Raw genomic sequence first — 13,361 nt, 5'->3', positions numbered from 1 at the left:
TGGAGGGTTCAACAGCTCAGGGTAACAATTGTCATGAATGTTTAACACAGCACCCAAAATAGGACTGGAACCAAGGCCAGATGACATCTGCTTGCTTATATATCCCAAGCCACCAACTAGCTGTGTGACCCTGGGTTCGTCCCTCGACCTCTCTGGATTGCAATTTTTCCGTAAAAGAAGGGAGCTGGCATTGTCCTAGGATACTCTCCAGTTTTATAATTTTATGGTCAAGTTGCAACCATTTTACTTCATTGAGAAAGGGCAATGTATTCTCCACTTCACAAGGGCAATTTCAATTGAGTGGTGCTGTGTTCCTGCAGAAGTAACAATGCTAAAAGCAAACAAAAAACAAAACCCCTCACCTGGTTTATTACTAGCCTGTAAGTTTGATCTACAAAGTAAGCTGGTTAATTTTGTTTTGAATTTCAGAACCCCCCCTATCTTCCAATAAACGTAACGACAACCTCTTTGGAACAAAGGTTCCCACAGCAGGGCCTACTGCATTTCATTAGAGCCAGAAGGAAAGCCCTGCCCAGATACAGGTTCTTAGTGGCCTCCCTAACTCCAGCCTAGCCTGCAACTAGTTGGAATTTACCAACATATCATTTCATCATTTCTTTGCTTCAAAACTTTATACAGCTCCATTCCACCTAAGAAACAAAAGCTCAAATACGTATTTTGTTACCTGGCATGCAATAACCACTCAAATTTAGCCTCGCCCGACTGGACCAGCTCTTTCTCTGAGCTCCCCAAGCACAAACCCAGAGGTGGAGTTTCCTCGTCTGTGGAAGAAACCTTTGGACATAAGATGCCTCCTCTCCAACCTGCCTGACCCACCACTCTCCCACACCATCACCGCCACCATCCTTATCTGAGTCCTCTAAAATTCAAGTCCCAGCTGGTCGAAAGTGAACTCTCCCCTGGCTACTGCAGCAAGAAGTACTTGAATTTCTTCTTTGTATTTCTCTCTATTTTTAAAAAGAATATTATACTTATAAATAAGAACAAAAGTTTTCTTAAAACAAGAACTCTCCTTACAATACTTGGAGCTACAAGAGTTCTTCAACATTATGTTACTATCCAATCCCTTTATTTTAGAGATGAGAAAGCCAAGTCCAGAGAAGCAGCTCGGCATCTTGCCGAAGGTCACAGGGCAGCTTAGTGGCAAAGAAGTGATGGGAACCTAAGTTTCCTGACTCCCAGAACTTACTGTACATGGCAACGTGGTACCATGTTCTCTGCTACTTGGTATCCATTCAAGAGCTTCTAGTGTTGAGTATATCCTCTCTTCCACAACAGAGTTGTGTGCTGCCCAGCACAGGTGTTCAGCAAATGCAGGAGGGGAAAGGGAGAAGAGCTGGACGACAGAAGACACACTCCCCCAGGACCCCCTTCTTAGGAGAAGACCCAACTTTGTGCCAAGTCTCTGTGGGGGGATGTCCTGACTCGTTTTCAACTCCTCCCATCCACCTCCAACCAATGCCCTCTGCTTTCCTTCAGACCTTCCAACCAATCCCCCAACGGCCCGGAGCATAAACACACCCTTTGCATACGCATCCCCTACAGAATGACCACACTCGTGTCCTTACATCCAGAATGAGGGTCACAGCAGCGATTCCCAACTTTCTAAGAGTAAGTATTCAAAGGCTGAAAATTCAGGGATCGGCCCTCCTCCCCAGGGATTAGAGCTGTATTTTTAAATAACTGTGAATCGAGAAAGATATCACAAACATCCACCGTGAACTCAGTACAGTAGTATTTTATTGAGGTTGTATTTGATTATTCTATAAATGTAGCTACATACATTGAAAGAGTAATACCTGTACATGGCTGATGTTATGCACATATTCGCTTCACAGACAACACTTGAAGTGCTTATGGGTCCCCAGTCACATGTTGGGCCACTCCTGGGTGGTGGCATCAGTTCAAAACTTCGGGGGGGGGGTACCTAAATGCTGGGGAGGGACCTCTTCCTCTGAAAGAAAAATATGATAGGCCAACGAGCGTCCACGATCAGCTCATTTCAGATTTCTCACTCCATCTACCTTCTTGTTGGAGTTATTACTTATCGCAGGCGTTGGTATCTTTAGTACCTCTTTTGGGGGGAAACAAAGGGTCTTACTTCAGTCCTCTGGTCTATTCTTGGCTTTCCCAGCAATGCTGCCTCAGGTAGAAAGCCACTTTCCGATTCATATTCCGGTCTCTTCCCCATCCCTCCCCAGGAATTATCTCTAAAGAGTAAGTGCTGACAAGTGATTGATCATTTGCATTTTAGCCCTATTCAAATTTGGGTAAATGGTTTAATATGCATGCTAATATTCTATCATTATTCCAATTAAGGAAACTATTATGTTAAAGTGTTTAATCAGGAGAATTAGGGAGAACTCCAGACACCTAAAATTAACCTCTAATAGTCTTGACATTCATTTCATTTAAGTGCAATTTGCCAAACTATAAGCAACTCCCTGCCTAAGACTTCTGCTTAGGCACGTGGGGATTCCTGATAAGACCTAAAAGCAATTCATTTCCTAACTAGATTGCTGTCTAAAAGAATAAACTAAAAGGGCTACAATTTAAATACAATCAAGTCCCCAAGCAGTCACATTCCAGAAGACTTAAACATCACCATCTTGATCCCCAGGAACAACAATGCTATTCGCTTCAGAAACAACACAACCACTTCCTCTTTCTCTGACCTTCTCAGTTTAATTACTTCCTGTGATTTCTTCTAGGGCTGAGTGTGCCTGCTTCCCAGGGCGGCTGGCTTTCCATAGGAGACTGATTTGTCTGGAAGGTGCAGAATGCCAGCTGACAGACATTACACACAAAGTACTGGGACTTCCTATTTCTCTTTTAGTGATGGATCTCTTGGGCCACCTGGCATGCACCAAGAACTATTTTTAAGCCATAAGAAGAAGAAAAACTTCTTCCAGCACCTTCACATCTAAAATCAAGCTATACCTCAAAGCTGGAGGTCCTGCCAAGAATGGGGAAGGGCAGGCCCTTGATGATATCTCTCCGCCTGGAAGCACCACCTTCTTGTCCAATGAGCTTCTTCAATAGCTTCCAAATGCCAAGTATGTGAGGTCACCTTTGAAGACACAAACCTGGCAGCCGGGAGCTCACCATCATCACAGCCACAGACAGGCTCTTGCTACTCAAAGGTCCCTGGATCTGCAGTACCAGCAGCATCAGGAAGTTTGTTAAAAATGCAGAGTCTCTGGCCTTACTGAATCAGAATCCTCATTTTAGAAGATTCCCAGGTGATTCCTATGCACATTCAAGTTTAATCCTCCTCTCAAAACAGCTAGGCTAAAAAGCAGGTCCAGGAGAATAGCGTGCTTTGTTTGCCGTCCTGCTCACACACACTCCATCAAGGGCAAGGTGGCCGGTTCTCTTTCCAAAAGAGGTCTCTGTGGAACTGCTCTTTGTATCAGTACAGAAAAGGCCACCTCAGTGGGCATTGGTCCCCTACTCCACAGAGCTGAACAGGAATGCAAGGAAGAAATGTCATCTCATAGTTCCGAGGCATTTCCAGGATTCTAAACGAGTTCTAACTTCATTCGCTCAATGGTAATGTCAATCAAGCTGTACACGCGATAGTTTCTTTGCAAAAACTGAGGCTCTGTGAAGTCATGACACGTCATGTTGTTCTACGGATCTGAAGTCAAAGACTGTGGGTAAAAATAACAAATCCTGCTCTGTGACCTCAGACAAGATGCTTAACCTGGCTGAATCTTTTCTTTGCCTGCAGCTGTGGACCCCTTCTGGCTCTTGGGCACAGTCCATCCACGTATGAGTGCATGAGTTTATGTACACACAACACACAAGCGCACACACACTCCCCCTAAAAATGACTCGAAGAACTTGTTAGGGGATTCTAGGAAGGGCATGTCGCTCCTCTAATGCTCTGGAGGAAGACTTCCCTCCACCCCAAATCTGGGAATCCCAATGCTTGCAGCTCGAGGGGGGAACCCTGCAGAGGAAGAGGAAGAAGAGAGGAAACACCTCTGGCAGCCGGTCAGTCCATGATCCAGACCACACTGGCCTCACACCCCTAAGGCACATGGAAGTGCCTAGCATGCTAGAATGTAAGCTCCCCAAGGGCAGAGGGTGCTTCCGAGTCACAGCTCAGCTCCTGCCTGACAGGTAAGGTGTCTGGAACCCTGGGTGCAGTAAGTGAATGAATGGCACTCCACAGCCAGTCTCTCCCTTTCCTCCAGCCTCACCCCCACTGCTATTTATTTTAGCCAATAAATAATTTATACATGGCTTTGCAATTAGGATCCAAGTATGCTCTAAAGTCAAGTTCTTCAGATTCAGAGAATACTACACTCCAAATGGACACCTGGAATCTGGCAAATCTACTCATTTTCCTTAGCATAAAAGACATCTAAGAACGGATGGTAGGGGCCTCAAAGCTGGTGTGCAAACAGCAAACTCCTCATCTGAAACCTGTTCACCCACAGATTAGTGAGAAGGCCACCATTAAGCCTTCAGGGCCAGAAGTAACACTGAGCCTGGGCACACCATCCTAGCACAGCAGGCTCGTTTTGGAATTTGGAGCGTGAGAAAAATCCCACATATGATTTAAACTATTAAGCAAAGGAGAGAAATGTAATGACTATGTTAAGACTATATTCACACTTATCCAGCTTCCAAAGGTCTCTAAAAATGAGTAAAATTATTCGGACGCTGGTGATTAAATTAAACCTCTGGTCCGGCATCCACTTTATTCCTTGGCTGGAAATATAAAACGCGAACACCAACATGGCACGCAAGTAGACAAAACAAGCCATAAGCCAGCTTACTCCTAAGAGAACTCTGAGCCTCACTCATTTCCACGAAGCCTATTGTCTCTTGTTTTAGAGACGATTTGAACGCTGTTGGTAATATGATTTCTAGACCACAGACAGGGATGGCAAGAGAGTCAAGTATATGCTACTATAGGTAAGTACACTGACTGTTAAGAGTCTGTAGCGGGAAGAGGCAGAGTGTGACCCCAAAGCCCATGTTTCTTCCACTACCATCATGACAATCTGCCCCTCGCAGTAGTTCTGAAAAAAACAAAAACAAACAAACAATAAAACTCAAAGTCTTTTTGGATGTGGGTACAATGTGAATTGTCATTTAATTTTTTAGATAAGGTAAAACTATTTTTCAATTAATGAACATTTATGTTAACCAATCAATCAATGTTTGCAGAAAGCCTACTATGGGCTCAGCACTCTGCCAGGCTATGTGGTATACAGGTCAATAAGCTATTATTCCCACACCGGGAAGGGCAGACGGGCCAAGCTTCTGGGTGCATTCTCAGTTAGGGTGGGATGCAAATATTACAAAACAAACAGTGCTTATCTGAAAAATCAATACAGGAGGCCGAGCCAAAGCAATGAGAAAAAGAAATAAGAGGAATAAACAATGAAAATGAAACACAAAGATGAACTAGGAAAGACAATTTAAAAAACTTAGCCTGAGGGGCTTCTCTGGTGGCATACTGGTTAAGAATCTGCCTGCCAATGCAGGGGACACGGGTTCGAGCCCTGGTCCGGGAGGATCCCACATGCCACGGAGCAACTAAGCTCGTGAGCCACAGGTACTGAAGCCCGCACTCTAGAGCCCACGAGCCACAACTACTGAAGCCCACGAGCCACAACTACTGAAGCCCACACGCCTAGAGCCCATGCTCTGCAAGAAGAGAAGCCACCGCAATGAGAAGCCCGCGCACCACAACGAAGAGTGGCCCCCGCTCGCCGCAGCTAGAGAAAGCCCCCGTGCAGCAACGAAGACCCAACGCAGACAAAAATAATTTTTAAAAAATTAAAAAATAAAAAGCTTAGCCTAATTAAGTTTTAAGCGTTTATGAATGACCACAGGGGATAAATCTAAGAATGGAAACGAGATCTGAAAAGTCGTTATTTCAGTACAAAGAGGAGGAGCCAAAGCCCTACATTTTGAAGCTGCCCCTGTTGTTTCAATCTCTTCACTCACAACTGCTAAATGCCAGGGTGAAGTCAAAATCCATTTCTCCTTAGTGCAAGTCAACATAGAAATTTTGTTTTCAAGTAAATTTTCAACTACCCTTTGAAAGTAGCATAAATAACATAAACAGGATTTGCTATCATGTGCTCCCTGTGAACATATTGTTGACAAAAGATTACCTGAGAAATGAGTAGTTACAAAACAGTTGGTTCTTAATTTAGTCAACTCCTATGCCAGTTAATATCGAATATTTTACTAAGATCCAGGCCTGACTTCCTTTCCCTGACAGGGGACACCAAGCTGTGGTAACAATCTTCTATGCCTACTAGGGCAAGCACACAGAAAACGCATTTCACAGAGCACGGAGTGCACCAATGCAAAACACTCCTTCTACTCCAGTGACTAAAAGCCCTAGACAATGCCTTAAAAAATCATCAGTGTTCTAGCCTTAAATATTGATCAAAAAGAAACATTTACAAGAATAGTTCATGAGTTTATCAATGTGACTGGGTCTTTGAAAAAAAAAAAAATCAGCCCAATTTACTTAAGAGAAAACAAGCCAAAACCGAACACAAAAACTTCCTGCTCTGCCTCTGTTATCATCTTGCTCAGTTTCTGAGGATTTTGCTGTTAGGTTGTGTGTTTGCGTTCATCCCCATAATATAGGAACTCTGCCCATAGTGGAGGTCATCAGCACAGCTGTCTCCAGCTTCAAGTGTTAAGACTCCATCAGAACCCTATAGCTACTGCAAATTGTTAACACTGTGATTTCTGCCGAGATTCTCCTGCAGAGGCAGAAACACAGGCCCTGGCTTATTGTGTTTAAGGCGTTCTACTTCCCAGTTCTCACAACAGTGATTGGAATCAACATGGTTTTGAGTTGTCAATCACAGATCACCACCACCAGATGGTTCTGCACCCAATTGCCAAAGACATGCTTCAGGTGAACACGGAGTTTCTGAGAAGGAGGTTTATACACAACCTAAGTTAACCAAATAGGACAACTATAATTATTGCATTAGTCAGCAGGGGCAAAACAGCATTTTAAAATAATCAAATCCATTTTTTAATTTAATAGATCTTTATTAAAAGCAACCACAATGTGCCCAATGGTATTGGGACAACAGTTAGAAAACTAGGCAGTTAAGAGGTAACCCTAAATCCCAAAAGCTCATGTTCTGGGACAGAATCTAGCTGGGTGTAAGTCCGACTCTAAATGGTGATAACTGTCATACAGTGTGGGAGGAAAATTCTATAAAGAGCCCACGGTTTTGACTTAGGGAGTCGGGGTGGGGAAAGTCTAGGAGGACCTCATAAGAGGAATGACTCAGAGCTGGTTGGCGGGAGGAACAAGCAGAATTTCACTTGTTGGAGAAGGAAAGGAAGAAAGATGACTCCGGAATAAACAGCACAAGCAAGGAGACTGCTGAGCAGAATAGTATCGGTACTGATACTGATCCACTATTTATACATGTTTTTGGTTAAAGGGACTGGGAAAAAGGTAGCATTTATTAAGATCCCTGTGGAAATAAACCCAGCTGATGGAGGTTAGTCCAGGCCCACCACCTAACAAGACATACAGCCTTGCAGTAGGCACTTAACTTTATACAATGACAATGTCTTTATACAGTGACAATGTCCTGGCTTATAAGCTTGTTAAGGTCTTTCCAAGTTTTTTGTTTTGTTTTGCTTTCAAGATTTTCTAAGGAAGAGACCAAGATTCCAATTCTGCATAGTCAACTCTGTTTTCAACATTTAAGGATTCTATTCAGGTAGAGTAGAAACACACCCCCTTTTTTTTAAGGCTAATGCATAGAGAATGGATCAATACTTGTAACGGGTCTAATTACCACAACTCTTATTTCAATGACTGTAGAGCAAACATTCCAGTAGTAATCAACTCTGAATTCACACTCCTCCCATTATCTTAAGGTGTATCACAGAATGCTCAAGCCCAAGTTTATTTAAATTCACTTTAATTCAGTATGTGCTTCATAGCATTTTCAGGGAAGATAAGGGAAATGAACAAAATTATGGCAATGACAGACTGTCATCAATCCAGAAGAATTAGGGACAGCGTGACTGTCAGAAACAGTGTGAGCTCTGAAGTCAGAATGACTACGGCTGACCACCCGCTCCCCTTCTGAGACAGTACCTCATGGTGCTTTAGAAACACAGTCCTTCCTGAGCCAGGCTGCTGGGGTTACTTAACCTCTCTGGGCCTTGATTTCCGCACCTATAAATGGAGGTAATAAAACCATCTACTGCATAGAATTGTTGAGAAGACTAAATGAGTAAAGTGCTATAAAAGTTACTTGCTCTCTTCAGCTTCCGCCTCAGTTAAATGGGGTAACACCTCCTTCACACGGTTATTTGAAAGTGAGCCTGTAAGAAACCTATCTCAGTGCCCAGCACAGAGCCGACACCAGACACCTGTTATTCCTAGTGTGGGCTGCAAGCTTTACACAGGCTGGCTCATTTAATTCCCACGGCAACTCCACGAAATCAGTAATATTTATTCCCATTTTATTCACTCAGATAAAAGCAAAGTGAGATACATTAGTAACTTGCCTTAGATCAGAAAGTGACCAAATGGCTAAGCCTTGAGCCATAAGAATACGTTACAAATGCATTTAAAGCGGGATCTTCAGCCCTTGGCTGAAATAACCAGTTAGAAAGACATTTTTCAGTCAGTTGAGACTAAGAGTTAAAGACAACAGGGAATTATTCTTAGTTTTGTAAAGTGTGATCATGGTATTGTGGTTTCACGGGATAGTATGCTCGTCTTTTGGAAAGTAAGCTCAAGTAATTGGATATGAGAGTTCTAATGTCTAATTTCTTTGAAATGGTTCAGCAAAAATATTAGAGCCTTTTTTTAAAAAAAATGGGAAATCTTCCAACATTAGGGAAAATATGTGCGAGGGCAGAGCTACAAATCCATTCTCAGCAAGATGTGTGTTGCAGAGAAGAGTTCATGAACAAAATAGAAAGCTGAATGGTAGCCAGCCAGGTGTCTCCTGCTTGAGAAGGGTTTCTTCATTTTGTTTGCAAATTTCCAAATCATTTATAACCATGATCAAATGAGTTAAGAATACAGACGGAATACATATGATTTAAAAAACATCTTCCACTCCCTGTATACAAAAGACCACTTTCAATAATTTATTGATGCTCGTTAATTTTTCAATTATTAAAAAGCAGATCTGTGGAGTTGTAAATCTTAACATGCATTTCTATCTGGAGTGGGATCAAAAAAGGATCAGGGTATTTTCTATATGGAAGCTGTTGTTTAGGACCATCAGTGAAAAGAGCATTCCTGAATTTATGAGCATGTATTTATTAGAGAGCACTTTTATTTTTCTCTTTTCTTTTCTTTTTTGGCCACGCTGCACGGCTTGCAGGATCTTAGTTCCCCCACCAGAGACTGAACCCGGCCCACATCAGTGAAAGTACAGAGTCCTAACAACTGGACTGCCAGGGAATTCCCTAGGGAGGAGTTTTAAACTGACATGGAAAAGAACATTAAAAGACAAAACTTATTATTTTTAAAAAATTAAGCATGATTTTACCCATTGCAAGACTGAGTTATTGTATTCTGATGCTAAATGTAACGTATTTAAACACCTGTATTGTGTAATAAAAACCTTAAATATATGTGGACTATCAGGAAAATCTATTTCACCTAAGGCACAAATATATCTCTCAAGTCTCCGGTTTGATGTCACTTCCTTATAAGTAACACACCTTGTCTACTTCTGAAAGATTATCTGAGGGACCTCAAACATAAAACCATTAGAAAATAGGAGACTGTAATGAATATAGAGGAGGCAGTAAACAAATCTAGTGAAAACCTAAGCTAATATGGCTACCATAATCAAGCAAAAATTTTAGCTGAGCTTCCAGAAAGTGGTAGCAAAAACAAAAAAAAACCAAAAAAGCAATCACAGCTAGCTCTGTAACTCAGAGAGAAACCTTCTTCCTGGCACCAGCATTTAAAAGGAATTTTTTTCAGAGGGATCATTACATAAGAACGTTGAACAATATAATGGACAGAGTCCACAAATGGCAGTTTACAGCCCGAACAGCCCGTTTTCTTACCAGGCATTTCTTGTCTCATGACAAGGTCATTACATTAAAAGAAATCCCGAGAAGGCCACTTCTGCAGTGCGCTAAGGTGCCACAGCTTTCTGATTCTCTAACTGAAACCAGAACCTGTCCTCAAATATCCATTGTCTCAACTGGGCTTCTGACAGCAGTGGGGGCAGCCGGTTCCATGCTGAACTGCTCAGAAAGCCTGGAAGAGAGAGATTTATTTCTTGCTGGTGATTCCACATGAAATCCCTTTGCTTTGGATACCAGATGGGGTAGGATGTACAGCCGACCTGCTGCCCTGAAAAGGGAGCGGCCAGGCCAGTATCCCCAAGGGATGGAGCCAAGGAACCCAATCTAGGGCGGTGAACCAATCTCCAACAAGCCCAGAGCATGGCAACCGTCCCTCCCTGCTGCTACCGCTAACTGTGTGTGCAGGGCCAAACAAGGACCCATAAAAATACCTGTTTATTAGTCAGGTCCAAAAAGGGGCAAGGCTCAGCAGCATATTCCTCCCCCTGCCCCATATTTCAGCCCTAGAAGGGCAACATTTTACGATTTCAAGATACAGTCTATGAAGGCAAAGCAAAAGGTCTAAAATAAAAAAAAACAGTAGATGTGGTGGGGCAGCAGACACGCACACCAGGCGGGATCCTCACCAGCTACGGACGCGTGTCCGGCAGACCTGGAGTTACTGCAGTCAAAGCTCCCTGGGGACCCACAGAAAGGCAATTCCCTTTCCCAAACACCAACCCTCCCAACACCCCCTCCCGCCCAGCCTGGTGACAGCAGACGCCAAAGGATAAAGGGGCATTTAAAAAAAAAAAAAAAAGTGAGTAGATTCTTAGAGCACAGCATTCTGTCACCTGCTGCATAGCCCTCAACGCCGGCCAGCCCTGAGTCACTTCCCCTCTCTGCCCCGAGTCTCAATGCTCGCGGGGGCAAAAGACCCGGGGCCTCGGTTGGGGGCTACCCACAACCCCCACGCCCCTGCACACACGCACGGGGCCTCCCTCCAGGCAAGTCCCGGCGGCTGCAGACCCGCTCTCTGCGCCCCGGCCAAAGAGCCCCAGCCGGCGCCGCCGCTACCTTGGCTAATGGCAGCTCTGAATGAAAGGAGCCGAGGCAGGCTCCGGATTTATGAATGTGCAGGGGAGGAGGGGAGGGATATCATGTGACAATAAAGGAGACCGTCTTATTCACAAAAAAAAAAAAAGTGGCTGGCGGCGGGCACAGCCACTGAGCAGAGGCGGCCGCCGCCGTGCGGTGACCGCTCGGACCCGAAGCCGACGACCTCAGGCACGGGGCCGGGCGGCCCTGATTCTATTGCATCCGCAATCGGAAACGCCTCGGGCGCGGGTGGGAGAAAGCCAAACCGGACTCGGCGACCGTGGAGCCGGAGGGAGCTGCACCCTTGGCCCGGGGCTGGAGAAAGACACGGGTCCCGCGGGAGGCGGCGGGTCCGCCGGAGAGACCCTCCAGCGAAGCGCCCCGAGCATTGTTCCCCTCGGGCCCGCGGGCTGGGCACGCACACGTGTGCACGCGCACACGCACAGATAAACACACACACAGATACATACACACACGTGTCCGCAGCGCGCTGCCCCGCACGCTTCCGCCCGCCCCCGCCGCACGACCTCTGATCCGCCCAGCGAGCAGCCCAGACCCCGCGGGACGCCTGTGCTGGGCCCGCCGGCGCGTGCACACACACCCACACGCGCCGCGGGACCCCTGGGCGGCTCCAGCACGCCGGCCCGCGCGGGGACCCGGGCGCACGCAGACCCCCGCGCAGCCCGCGCCCAGTCCTCCCTGTGCTCCGCCGTGTTTTTTATGAATGAAAATGTGGTATGCAAATGAGAGCGATTCAGGAAAACGACATGGCGGAGCCTCGGCCCCAGTGGGCTCCCGAAGGGACCGCGGGGCTAGCGGCGGTTGGGAGAGCTACAAAGTCACCGTGTAAAAACCCACCGACCCCGGGAAGCCGGAGCGGGGGTGTCAGGTCTTCCGCTCCCGCCGCCGAGGATCTCGGCGGGAGGGGTGTTTGTGAGTCCCCGGACAGGGAAAGGGGACCGCCCCGAGGTCACCCGCGCGCCCTTGGCCCCCGCAGCGGCCACCAGCCCGCCGACCCAAGGCGCGCCCCCGCTGGCCCGCAGCAGTTTTCGCCCCCTCCTCACTTCAACAAGCAGGAAATTTCGCGTCCGAAACCCCACCGGCCAGCGAGTCGCTGCACCCCACGCCAAGTTCACCCAACCAGAGTCCCAGCCCGCGTCCTCAGCCCCGGCCCCCACGCTGCCCCTGCGGGGCACCCTCGTCCCACCCCGCGGCCAAACTTACTCGTCCGGGTGTGTTTCTTCGGTCATTTTCCTGTTCACCTAGACGCCTGTCCCGCGGCGGGCAGCTTTGCTCCCTTCATCTTCCTGTCTGCTCACCCCCCTTCTTCACATCTCCGGAGATCGCCTGATTTGGTTGGGGGGAGCTGCTAGAGATGAAGGGGACGCCGCAGAAGGCAGAAGGGGAAGCAGGGCGACCGGAGCGCGGGGTGAGGTCTGGGGGAAGGGGTGCACAGGCAAGCTTCGGGGGGGAGTGAGCGCCGCAGCGCCGAGGGGCGAGGCGGGCGGGGGGCTCCGGGGGCTCGGGGGCGGGCGGAGAGGAGAGATTTGGGCAGGGGACAGCGATGGGGGAGAGGAGGAGAAAAACAAGAGCGCCGTGGAGCGGCGGGGACCGCTGAGAGCAGGAGGAGAGGGCGGGCCGCGGGTGGGGGCTTGGTCCGGGGTTGCCCCCGGAGAACCGGGCCAATCACGGTTCCGGGGAGCGCTCGGCGGTCGGGGGAGGTGCGCCTGGAAGGCGGTGCAGGGCGCCCGGTACGAGCCCCATCTCTTGACTCCGCCGATTTACTCCATATTGGATTCTCACCGCCGCCAACAGGAGGAGGAAGTAGGGCGGAAGCGATGACGTCTTCCCAGCGGCCAGAGGTGGTGGAGTGCAAAAAGCTTCCTACTTGCGACCGAAAAAAAAAAAAAAAAAAAGGAGGAAAAAAAAAAAACTTTGTTCCGTCTACTGAGCATGCCCGGCTTCCTTTCTCCCCCACCCCCCACCCTCCCTCCTGGCTTCCACTCCCGGAGGAGCCCCGGAGCGGAGTTAGTTGCGCCGCGTCTAACTCCGGATCCTCCTTCGTTAGCGCTCCGGGTTTTAAGATGCCCGAGAGGAGGGAGGAGGCGGCAGCCGCAGACTCGCACACATCTGGCTCCCGGTTGGTTCCCTCCCTGCTTCGAAACCCCTGGATTAAAAAT

General features: G+C 47.3%; 1 protein-coding gene across 2 annotated transcripts in view; it reads right to left on the bottom strand.

Moving 5' to 3' along the window:
• The window catches only part of SPRED2 (sprouty related EVH1 domain containing 2), a 124,452-nt gene extending 111,356 nt beyond the window's left edge, over positions 1-13,096 (bottom strand). For both annotated transcript variants that reach the window (XR_003794906.1, XM_029231963.1), the window contains exon 1: positions 12,406-13,096. Coding sequence is in view for 1 of the 2 variants with exons in the window: in XM_029231963.1 (XP_029087796.1) it covers positions 12,406-12,431 (26 nt within the window). In the remaining variant the exon portion in view is untranslated. The remainder of the gene's footprint in view (positions 1-12,405) is intronic.
• Between the last annotated feature and the right edge of the window lie 265 nt (positions 13,097-13,361).

Source organism: Monodon monoceros, unplaced genomic scaffold, assembly GCF_005190385.1.
Source record: "Monodon monoceros isolate NGI ecotype Baffin Bay Population unplaced genomic scaffold, NGI_Narwhal_1 Super_Scaffold_19, whole genome shotgun sequence".
In the NCBI taxonomy this organism is placed as follows: Eukaryota; Metazoa; Chordata; class Mammalia; order Artiodactyla; family Monodontidae; genus Monodon; species Monodon monoceros.
Note: the sequence above shows the minus strand (reverse complement) of the source record. Positions and strands in the feature narration are given on the sequence as shown.